This window comes from Lactuca serriola, chromosome 4 (genome assembly GCF_051521515.1).
Source record: "Lactuca serriola cultivar US96UC23 chromosome 4, Lser_US96UC23_V15, whole genome shotgun sequence".
Lineage (NCBI taxonomy): Eukaryota > Viridiplantae > Streptophyta > Magnoliopsida > Asterales > Asteraceae > Lactuca > Lactuca serriola.
In genome coordinates, this window is record NC_136411.1 from 58502197 (window position 1) to 58515447 (window position 13251).

The following is a 13251-nucleotide window of genomic DNA, read 5'->3' on the forward strand; positions in this document are numbered from 1 at the left end:
TCTGTGCTTCATATTAATAGACATGATTGATTTTATATGGACTATAAATATATATAAACATGGAACATGATCCGGTTTAGATGTATTACAATAATCATGTCTCGAGATCCCATAAGGCTGGATATATATATTATATCGGATACCTATAAAGTCTAAGAGATAGATGGTTTTGTGCAACTTCATTAAACTAAAAAGAGTAACGAATACTTATGTTGAATTGACTATAATTGTAGTAAAAGAGATTTGATTCTGATGTTATTTTCAGTAAGGACCCTCTGAGTAATTGTCAACATCTAAAAACTAAGAAACAGGACAAGCCGGGTTAAATTGTAACAAAATTCTCGTAATATCATCATGAGCAAACAACAAATTTTTGTCTTGTAGGTTTGTTGATAAATTGGCTAAAGCAGATTGAAGTCTCTGAATCCCAGTTTAATAAATATATGTTCTCCGGTTGATTAGGGAAACTGTATGTAGAATTACGGCTTACAAACACCGATAAATGTTTTGTGCAAGAACAGGTTGATCAAAGATGTCTACCAAGTGTTTTATAGAAGCCTTTGCATTGAAGGGAAAAATAGTCATAAAAGACGATTATTTAACAGTTTCTAAAAAGTGCATTTTAGTTGCTAAGCTAAATTGATTATGTAAAAAAAAATTTCCCAGAAGGTGATGATAATCTGAGAGGGAAAAGTACTTCCATCATCCCTTTTAAGAGACTTCAGAAAGGTTTGAATTTTTTTATTATAATTTTTACAAAAACATTTAAAAAATTATATCTTGTTATCTTCAACACGTTGGTCTCATTTCATAGTTTATTAATAGTTTGAGCTATTTCCTACAACAATCTCTCAACTCCAGCCCTTATGGATAGAATCTATCCCAAATATGACATTCTCTATGGGAAAACTATAGAGCAAGCACCTATATTTTTTTTTTAAACATCTTAATATGGTTATTGCTTTTATATGTTTTAATTAAATGGGCTGATATATTTGTAGGTAATTAGTGGCCATTTGGGACTTGTGAGATCTATCGTATTTGATCCAAGCAATCAACGGTTCAACAGGATTGAACAATCAAGGTGATAAACTAGTACAGAAGATATTTAATAAAACGGTTTATTTTATTTTTTGATGCGGTTATTCAACCGCTTCAAAAAATATAACATTATAAAATAGTGTTGTTTTTTGAGGCAATTCTTAAACCGCCTTAGAAAATGTCCAAAACCGCTTCATAAAAATAGCTTCATAAATGATACTTATTTTTTGATGCTGTCCAGAACCGTCTTATAAATTATACTTATTTTTTGATGCTGTCCAGAACCGCCTTATAAAATATAGCTTCATAAAATAGAGTTATTGAGTTATTTTTTGATGCTGTTATTAAACAGCCTTAGAAACACAATTATTTTTTGATGCTGTTATTAAACAGCCTTAGAAAATAGAGTTATTTTTTGATGCTATTATTGAACAGCCTTAGAAAATAAACGACCTTTTAAAATACAATACGAATTGCACCATAAAATATCATAAACTGCTTGATTTACAATACAGAAACAAAACAACAAAAAATCATAATAGATGTAAAGGCACGAACCATACAAGAGATTCAAATTATCTTAATAAAAAAACACATTCTTTTCTAACCTTTTCATCCTTGTATCTATTTACAAATTGATATAATAACTTCAGGTATGTAAGTTGTTTAGGAAGTTAACTACAAAAGCATATTCAAGTTTTTTTTGATATAGACGTTTTCAGTTTCGTTATCACCATCTTAATATGGCCCCTCTTCAGTATCTTGCAAACTTTTGGAGATGATGCCCACCTTTGACTCTGTTACCTCACTTGGGTAGGAATTCAGAAGCTAATTAAATTACAAAGTAATTTTATCAAAAGGCATACAATCCATTTAATTAAAAGGTAAATTACACAGGTTAGAAATATTATCAATACAAAGGAAAAAACTTGCCTTGATTCAATTTTTGTAGATAAAAGACATGAGAGTGTTTCTTTTTTTAGGTTTTTTCTACCTTTATATCTTCCCCTGCATAGATATGTGCTCTCCTTTGAACGTCACAAGCTTCTTTGCCCAACCCCTTCTTTATTCCACAACCTAACTTGAGAAATCAGAGTATCATACATATAGATTAAGTAATTTTATGAATCAAAAATATAAATCAGAAACATACATGTCAGTCTTGACGCTGGGTTGATCGCGATGGACAAAGATGATTATAGTGGAGGTCGACTCCTCAAAGATTATTCAGATTCATCACGGGTGAGAGGACCCAAGGATGTTAGTGAGGGCGGCAATAGTCGATGATATTAGGGTTTGTGTGGCCAAATGAAATTAGATTAAGGAAATATAAAAGGGAAGAGAAAGGCATCGCGCGGGGAATGAAATTTTGGAAGGAGCTTCAGCTCGGGAACAAAAATAAAGAGGGAACTCAATCCAAAACCGCATCAAAAAATGCATTTGCTATTACTGTAGTTTTGAAAAACGGCATCAAAAAATACATTTATTAGTGCGATTTTTAAAAGTAGCATCAAAAAATGCATTTATTAGTGTTTTTTAAGAAAACAACATCAAAAAATACATTTATTATTAGTGCGGTTTTAGAAAACCACATCAAAATATATATTTATTAGTGCGATTTTGAAAAACAGCATCAAAAAATGCATTTATTAGTGCTTTTAAAGAAAATAGCATAAAAAAATGCATTTGTTAGTACGGTTCCTTGATTTATTAATGCTAAAGTGTTTTAATGGTGCGGTCATAGGGTAAAACCGCACCAAAAAAAAACATCATCGCACTAAAAAATACGTTTTGTACTAGTGTAAATCTTTAAAACATATTTTTAATTTTTATTACAAATGTTTCATATAATTATGAAAATTTTATATACCTATGGCGTATGGGATCAGGACTAACAGGAAATATAGAACAAGATAGAGGTTTGGTTTCCTATATTTTTAAACTTGACAAACAAAAAAGTTTGTTTTATTACAAATTTCATTTTCTTTAAAGGTAATAATGTTACGATTGATGGATTATTGCATTTCTTGCTATTAGTAAGAAAATATTGGGACCTAGAATAAAACAAGGTAGAGTCTGTCTAGGTGGTTTAGGGGTTGTTTCCTGCTAATGCTTTTGAAAATGAATGTTTAGAGGAGCAATTGTCATGGAAAGATAAATGTAAATGATGTGGAAGACAAAGAAGTTAAAGTTGAGCTTTAATTTTTTTTCTTTTTCTTTTTTTTAATAAAGTTACAAAATTGTAGTTTTATGATTCAATAATTCTTTATATCCAAACTTTAGCCACGAATACAAGTTGTAGTTGTGCCGATTTTTTGGATTGACGCTATATGGTCATAAATCAATTGCTTTTTGATTCGTTCTTTCATTTTGCATTATGAAATTCCAAAATGTTGAAATCAAACGTATATGTTGGTATTTTTATTTCTAATTTCTTTATTATGAATTTGATGCTTGTACCTAGCTACGCATCCTTATTTGGAGAAACGTTAAATAACTAATCCAAAATTAAACTTATCATAATATTAATTTTGTGTTGAAATGTATAAAAGAACTGATTGAGTGCTTATGAATTGTAGGATTTGGTTTAAGAAGAAAAAGTTATAGTTAAAGTAAGCTTAAGCAATCTCAAGAACAACTTTACAATGGTGATGAATACATATATGTTGCTGTAGGAAGAGTACGATTCATGACATGTTAAAATAATTATTAGTATATCGTTGATGGTTAATGTAGTACTTTAACGATTTATTTGAAGTCGTGTTTAACCATCTTTAGAACCAAGGCATTGGCAAAATATACAAAGAGCTTCGGTTGTTGAGAAGTCAAGACAAAAGCCGCAAGATCTTATAAGAGCATTGACCGGTGTAAGCTTGTATCTTATTACTATTAGTTGTGAAAATAAAGAATGTTTAACGGTAATAAAATCGTCCGATCTACTGCTACAGTTGTGAACCACGGCTCCTTCTCAATCGGTGTATTATGCTATCTATCTATTCAGTTCATCATCGTCATTCCACAAGAAATCTAAAATTTTGGTTGATTGAATGTTGTTGTCAACACATGGGCTTTTTCCAGTGGTAAAAATGGTTGTGGGGGCTGAATTTTAGCATCAACCCAGCCACTAACAACTGATTCCATTTTCAATTATTGGGAATGAGGATAACTTGTGGTTCATGTTTAAACCCTAGCTGCTTTTAGTCGTCAGTTTGTCAATTATTGGGAATGAGGATAATTTGGTCGTGGAAAATTGTTTTATTTTTTAAGAAAATGTTTTCAGAAAGTTGAGTTTTCATTTTCAATTTTCAATGAAAATTTTAGGAAAGACATTTGGTTGAAACCGGTGGAGTTTTCATTTTCCATATTAGAAATTTGGAAAACTATAAAAATCACTTTTCTAATTTACATACAAATTGGAAAACTGAAAATTTTCATTTTCTTGGAAAATTTTGGAAAACTGAACGTACCAAATGCGTTTTCAAAATTTCCGTTTTTCTTGGAAAATTTTCCTAATAAACTGGAAAATTTTCTACAACCAAACGCACCCTTAGAATCTGATATTGGGTGTAGATTATGGAGAAACCCCTTTGAAAGTGTGTTGCTATTTATTGTAGGTAAATGCGATGAAATTGAACAATTATTGCTTCTTTTTTTTCCGACAAAATGAGAACATCAATGCTTGTACCACCAATTGGTTTGAAGATGGACATAAAATCTACATTCTCTTATGAAATAGAGATGCTAAATTCCAAATAGTTTGTGTAATAGAAATTATATACTCATGCCAACCAAATAAAGTATATGCTTTTGTGAGTAGAAAAAAAATCCGAAGTATATATATCTAGATATGTAGACTTATTGATATATAAATAATGCAGATATGAAGGCAACGCAAGAAGAGAAAGGAAATGGTGGTGAAGGAATTAAAGTTGATGTTGCTTGTTGTGTAAAGCGTAAAATTAGATAGAAAATCCTCCATGATCTGAATAACAATCATAGTACCTTCAAATCTGAAAAATGATGTAAATAACATTATTTCTTTTGTCACATGTGTATATTACACTAGAAATTTTACCTGAACAATGTTTGTTTTTCTTATTGTCCAAACAAGAAATAACATGCGTGGTCCACCACGGTATAGGGTCGGGCCGTCCTTAGGACGGCCCTTTGAGTTGTCGTGTGTATATATATATATATATATATATATATATATATATATATATATATATATATATATAGAGAGAGAGAGAGAGAGAGAGAGAGAGAGAGAAGTTCAATTAAGAAAAAAATGTTGAAAATAGACCATTCTCAGTCAATCATTTAATGAGCTTAAAAAACATAAAAACGTGGTGATAAACTTGTAAATAATCCAAAAGATTAAACCGTCCATGGTACTTGTGTAATTTTATCTCACATCAAATCTTGTCAGCAAAATCGTCATTTCCCTCTTCAAACATATCATCGTTTCTCCATAACACGAAAACCATTTGCAGAACGTTTCAATCACCGTTTTCGAATAAAAACCATAAAATCAGTCTCGCAATGAACAAATCGAAGAAAATGTCTTCTAACGAAAACCTAAATGAATCAATTTCGTTACTGTTGACTATGAAAGGTAATCATCTGCGTTTTTTCTTCGATTTTTAACGATTTGTCATCATTTCTAAACTTATCAGTTGATTACTTGAAATTTTTGTAATCGTCGTTCATTATTAGTTGATTTACAACTAAAAACTTTGTATTCACACTGTTCATTCTTTATATTAAGTTGTTTACTTGAAATTTTGTAATCCTCGTTCATTTTCGTAATCCTGTTTCATTACTAGTTGATTTACTTGATGTTTTTGTAATAATCGTCCATTATTAGTTGATATATAAATGATTTTAAATATTCTCTTCATTTTTCATACTTATTCACGATTTTTCTATTAAAATATAAACGTTACTTCACATTTCGCTTATGTTATCCTTATCTAATGAGGTTTTACAAACTTTCTACTAATATTAACTACTTATCCTTACAAAAACAACACCAAAAGTCAAGCATATATATAAACAAAAAACAAAAACGAATGAAAAAGGTAAATAAGATTGGTATTCTATTTAGATCTGCTCAACTTTATTCATATGTGATTGACAACATTTAGATGTGATTTTACTTAAAAATACAACAAAAAATGAAGATACTGAAGATGAATTTGTTTTGATCTGTTTTATTTTGTTTACTTCTGAACACAAACAAAACTAAGTTATATATGTTATATTCACATATGAATAAAACATAATTTCGTGTGATATACATTATTCAAATATGAATAGAACAAAACTGAGTTATATATGTTCTATTCACATATGAATATAACATATATATTCATCTGTGAATAGAGCATATGAATATATATATATATATATATATATATATATATATATATATATATATATGTGTGTGTGTGTATGTGTGTATGTGTTCTATTTAATTATTCATTTATGAATATAAAATAGTTTCTTTGTAAAATGTATATCATATTCATTTATCTCCTACTTACTAATGAAGGTAAGATGATTAACATTTTTGATAAAGAGTCACCCACAATGAGAGAAACACGTTCGAAGCAGAAAAATGGCAAAGGTATAAAATTCCTATCATATTTATTATATTCATTTATGAATAAATTGTATATCTCTGCAATATTTTTGTTCTGTTCACATATGAATATGTAATATCCCGACTTCCAGGTATAAGAGTTATCTTTTGTATGTTTTTTTCCAGTCAAACTCGGCGAGTTGGGTAGCCTCAACTCGGCTTGTTGAGGAATGTATTGGCCGCGGGATTTAATGAAGCAACTCGACGAGTTAACAGCTGGAAAAGAAACCCTAATTTTTAGGGTGTTGCACTCTATTTAAAGGCCTTAAGTCCCTTGGTTGGCCTCCTTACCAGTCTCTCTATCCATAAACCCTAATTTTCAGTATCACCTTCCATAATTAAATGTGTGACTTGTGGAGAGCTTTGAGTGTTGGTTTTTGGTACTCTTTTGATAGAGCCTTGAAGTGAACGTGTCTAGTTTGGTGGAAAGGCTTTAGATCTAGAATTTCCCCACTTATTGCAGTCTCTTTGAGGTATAAAGCTTGTACCCTGCTTCTTCATGGATTAGATCTATTCTTTTGGGATTTTATCTTCATTATTGGATTCTTTGATGGATTGTCAAAGGATTTGAGTGTTTCATGGGTTGTCATTTTAGATCTGACCATTTTATGGCCTCATTTAGCTTAAAGTTGCATGATTAATGAGGATTTTGGTGTCATGCATGCATTAAGTCAATTCTTAAGTTCGTTTTAAGATTAAGAGCTTCATTTAGACATGCATGAACATAAAGTTGGCAACTTTATGTGGTTTTCCAGCTCAAGGAAGTCAAATCTAGGTTTTGGAGTCATATCCTTATGGATTAAGTGCTTACTGCATTAAGATGTTGGGTTTTGAGCAAACTTAGCGAGTTTATTGATAACCTCGGCGAGTTGGATCCGTTTTTCCCGACTTTGCAATTAATTGGAAAAAACACAGAGAGTTGGGTCAACTCGAGCCGTTGAGCTTGACTTTTTGACTTTTGTCTTTGACCAAGTTATCCTAAGGGAGTACTTGATGTAACCTGAATTGTAATAAAGGAAATTATGGACTTAGGATAAGACTCATATGAGGTTGGGACCAATTTGGAAAATTGGGCCACTAGTGGGCATTTGTGTATCCTTTAGTTTTGGACGTTTTAGTTAATGGATTTGGGCCTCCGTTTTGGTTCATGTTGGGTTAGGGGTAAAATGGTCATTTTACCCCAAGTATGGATGGTGGGCCTTAGAATGAAACTCAATTGCTAATTGGGTGTTATTTTGATCGGATACATCGGAGGTGTCGTCAACGCAGCAACTAAGGATTCTTGCAGAGAACTTCAGTATTCGAGGTGAGTTTTCCTCACTATACTTTCAGGTCGAAGGCACAAATGTCGGCCCTTTGGTTTGATAACCTGATATTGTTGATATGCCGAGTATAGAATAGATATGCATGCTAGTCTTGTAATGATGGTCTTGATATGTTAGTCTGGTAGATCTGTAGGACTACCTGTGATGCTGCATGTTTATCTGTATATGATATTATATGTTATATGTCAACATATTGTGTGGGTTGGGTTGAGGTTGTACTGCTTTTTGTTGTAGCCAAAAAACCTTCGAGTATGCCAGATATGAGCTGAGGGTCAGGGAGGGCATGCCAGACTCATACTGGGGACTCATTAGCATTCCAGATATAAGCTGAGGGCCAAGTAGGGCAAACCAGACTCATACTAAGGGCTTAGTGGCATTCCAAAGTTCATATGGGACAGATTTTCTCTTTTTATTTGGAACCCTATTTAATAAATAGCAGGGTGTTGACGTGGCCTCTCCCCAAAATTCATTACTCAATCATGGGTATAACAACATCGAGTTTACCATTTCCTTTAAAACTCGATTTTTGCGTTCAACATTTCCATTCTGTTGGCGCGAGTAAGGTGTCGTGTACTCATGAATGATAACCACTAATTGGAAGTATATGAGATCCATATATTCACCTCCCCTATCAGTCCTAAGACACTTAACCATATTGCCCAATTGCAATTTTCACCTAGGTTTTGTATATTTAAAATTTATCTAAGGTTTCATCCTTAGAATGTAACAGATACACATAGAAAATCCGAGTGTAGTCATCAATGGAGGTGACTATATACTTTTTATTTCCCAAGGAAAGAGTGGAGTGAAAATCACACAGGTCACTATGTACAAGTTCTAGAATAGCCGAATTTCTAGTGACACTAGGAAAGGGTTGTTTTGTCACTTTTGTAAGCATGCATGTTTTACATTTATCAGAAGTCATTTCAAATGCTAGAATTAATCCATCTTTTGACATTTCATGCATCCTTATAAAGTTGACATGACCTAATCTTACATGTCAAAGCATAGATTTATCAACATTAGAAGTAGAATTTTGAACAGGTAATAATCTGTCAACTATACCGAACCGAAACATTCTATATTTAAATATCCAAAACCAATAAACATTCAACCTTGAAATAAGATCATGAACTCATTCAACTCAATAACTTGTTAAAAACCTTTAGAATTCAAACAGCTAGAACTAACAAGATTCTTTCGAATCTTAGGAACAAACAAAACATCAAAAAGCCTAATAGTCTTTCTAGAAGTAAATTTAAGATTCAAAACACCGACACCACAAATAGGTATAAAATAAGCGTCTCCCATTCTCAGCACCGATCCATCTTCAAGCAGTGTTAATGTTTCAAACAACCGATTTATCCTTCCATACATGGTTCGTTGCTCTGGAGTCGATCCACAAAGCAACATCATAATTTTTATATATAGAATGATTCAGGAATTAATGAAACCTAATAAACATAATTCTGATTAGAATTATCAAAGTTAGTTAAAAACTAACCTCCTTTAACTTGGCCCGAAGACCCGTTCACACTTCCATTGGCTCCATTGTTTCCAACACCATTATTGTTATTAATGTTGCCTAAGTTCATGCGACAATCACCCTTGCGATGCCCCACCCTATTGCACCTCCACCAAACCAATTCCTTTTCTTTTTTGTTGGTGTTATTTGGGACATGTTATTGCTTACGTTTGCCATGTGCTTTATGGCTCAGGTTCCTAGCTTTATTTTCAACCGTATGAACAGAAGGTTTTCCACAATCAACTTTCCCTTTGCTTTTATCAGATTTTTCAACTTCCTTCGTATGAAGAGATTCTTCAATACGAATACGACTAGCAAGTTGAACCAATGACAGTTCCTGCTTTTGATGTTTTAGGTTATGTTTTAAATCCTTCCAAGATGGTGGAAGTTTGTCAATTACACTTGACACAGCAATGGATTCATCTATATTCTTGTTGTGAAGTTTAAATTGATCATAAATACCAAGGAGCTCATTTTGTTGTTCAGTTACACACCGTAAATCGACCATCTTAAATTTATTAAAATCACTAACTAGAAACTTTTTGCTAGAAGCGTTCTTAGTGATGTATTTCAATTCAACGATGTCCCACAATTCCTTAGAAGATAAAGCATCACCATGGATATCAAATAGAGCATCAGGTATACCGTTCAAGATGTGAACTTTACAGATGTAGTCGTCGTTGTCCCACTTTTGCCTCTTCCTAGATTCTTCAAGTGTCTCATCAACACCTTCCTCCAGTTCAACTGGTCTTAGAGTAGTTAGCATGTATGTTGCCATCAGAGTGGTCAGCATGAAGTGCATATTCTTCTTCCAGAGCCTGAAGTCGACGCCTTCAAACTTCTTTGGTTTTGCAAACTTCATGGTCATCTCACAGATTGACTCACCCATCTCCAGAAGCAGGAAATATCAATTCGATTGTTAGAAACGAGAACTAAAACAAAATAAGGAAAGAAGAAGATTGAGTACCACATCGGGGTGACATGACCACGACGTGGAGAATGGGATATTTATGATCATCATGTTGAATTTATCAGACACGGGATTTACACGAAAAACATGTCGTGGTGGCGATCAACCACAACGTAGTGGTGAGATTTCCATAATTATAGAATACTAGACATTAGGTCGAAATTAGAGGCATGCATTCAGTTTTCAGAGGTGAATTACAATTAGAACCCTTAGAAAACCAGAAGATTATTGGAATTTAAGTGAAGCTTAAGGATTGAAGAAGATTTAGAAGAATTCAAAATTAATCTAAATGGTTTGCCTATTAAACTTACGTCTAGCTTATATTACTTAAATCTAATGTGTTTTTCTGCTATAATGAGAGGCTAGAAACCATTTATTTCTGTTTGGTGAAGATGATCGTGATCTATATGTGTTGATTTCGATATTGGATGACTATATTTGATTTTACTTGTGTTTTATATATAAACCCTAACATGTTTTAGTTCTAGTTTATATTACTTATAAATCATATTTTGTGTGTTAATTGATCATATTAATTGCATGAATGTATATCTTAATTGTTTATAATCATTAAATAGTTAGAGGTAGGATCAGTCACATCTTAGTTTAACTAATTACAGCTAGTAACTTTAATTGTGTTAAAGAGCATAATTTGTCTTAATAGTGTTTGGTTTCTTAACTTGATCATAGGAGAGTAACTAATATCATTCATAGTCTAATTGTACTATTATCAATTTGGTGTTCAACTTGTGCATGATCATTGCTTTGTTATTCATAAATTGATTGGCCTAGATATTTGATCAAATAGCTAGATAATTAGTAATCAATATAATCTATCCATTAGAAACCAACCATAAGAGAAGGTGAAATCTGATCTAGGCAGAAGTATTCTTTTAATTCTTGAAGTTACTTTGTTTTCATTACTTGTTTACTTGTTAGGTGATATTAAGTAAAAACCCCCAATTCATAGTTTGTTTCTTAGTTTAGTTAGAAGTAGTTAATTTATTTAATTGAATTATGGTCCAGTGATCGACACCCGACTTACCTACGCTATACTATAATATGACTAGGTACACTGCCTATAGCTGCATAGTTAGTAAGAGTTTGTTAGTTTATAAATTTAAAACTAAGTAGATACTTTTGCACCGCATCATCCATCATTTCTCTTTAAATTCCATATTAGTGTGTCGGTTAACCACACACGCTTTACTAACGACATATTAAAGTATGATGTGCGTTTTCATGGATTAGCATACTTTTCACATTTTTCCTAAAGTGACTAGAGTGGGATTTTTAAAAAAGGTGCTAGTACTTTTATATCGTTATACTTATTAATGAGATTATGTCCTATCAAATCGGCTAACAACCCTCCACCATACAAGGGAGCGGTGGCTGAGAGTAGACACTCAATGGCGGTCATTTTATAGGCCGCTTCCTTATCCCCTCCCCCCCCCCCCCCCCCCTTATAGTATGACTTCATGTATGAGGCGTACCAATGATTTGAATGACTTATCTTATACATATAATATATTAAATTTAACTTTTAATAGTGTGTGTGTGTGTGTATATATATATATATATACACATACATACTAGGTGTAAGACCCATGTATTACATGGGTTCGTTTTAAAGAAAAAAATATGAAATTCTAAACATTTAAGAAGTTTAAATTTATAAAAAAATTGAAAAATATTAATTATTAAAATTAAATTGTTTTTTTTTAAATTAAAAAAATATTTTAGATAAATAAACAAAGAAAACTAATTAAACTTTAATTTAGAAAATTTGAAATTAAAATGAAGTCAATTAATCAAAATGATATGTATATATTATTACATATATTGTATTTATTACATTTAAATATTATATGGAAATTAATAAAATGAAAAAAACCATAAAATGTCATGTGGAAAAAAATTAATTGAAAATAATCATAAAATGACATGTGGCCAAATCAATGAGAGTGTGACATGTGGCAAAAACATTTTTATTTATTAGAGAGTATATATATATATATATATATATATATATATATATATATATATATATATATATATATATAAGGTGTATTTTAAAACATTTCTAAAATACTAGGTTTAATATTAAATTTTCAAAAATTAATAAAAATTAATTTAATTTAAAATTAAACCAGTTGCGATTTAATCTTTATCATTTAATTAACAACTAATTAAATTAATTTAAATCAAAATAGGATTAAATAATTATTTACTAGTAAAATATTAATCAAATAATATTAAATTTAATCCTAATCCATACCTTACTAGATTTTCAAAATTTAAGGTATTGGGGTTATCCAATTTTAATTATTCTATTTTAACCACTTAAAACAATAAACATCAAATAAGGAAACCCTAACAAACCCTAGTGATTTTCGAAATCAAGGGAGGAGGCCATGGTTTCAAGAACCCTAGCCTGAGTCGAAAATTACATGTCTTAGGGTTTAATTTTTAAAAACCTTAATTTGATCTATTCAAATATTATGCATATTCAATTGAAAACATTGGGCTCTGGTACCACTAATAGGTCCTATAGGTTACAAAAATCATGTGGCGAAAAATAACTTAACTTTTAAGTTCACATGCAACCTAATTGGATCTATGTTTTCACTATTGAATGTTATAATCTATGAACATCAAAGAACCCTAAGGAAACCCTAATTTAATCGAGATTCAAAAGAGGGTTAGGATTTACATACCTTTTGATTATTCTTCTAAATAATCAATG

The 13251-nt window shown here is 31.3% G+C and overlaps 1 protein-coding gene across 1 annotated transcript; it reads right to left on the reverse strand.

Moving 5' to 3' along the window:
* Nucleotides 1–9692: 9692 nt before the first annotated feature.
* LOC145098411 (uncharacterized) lies at nt 9693–10424 on the reverse strand. Its single transcript, XM_079036044.1, has one exon. It carries the CDS (start codon nt 10422–10424, stop codon nt 9693–9695), a length of 732 nt encoding a protein of 243 aa, XP_078892170.1.
* Nucleotides 10425–13251: the final 2827 nt, after the last annotated feature.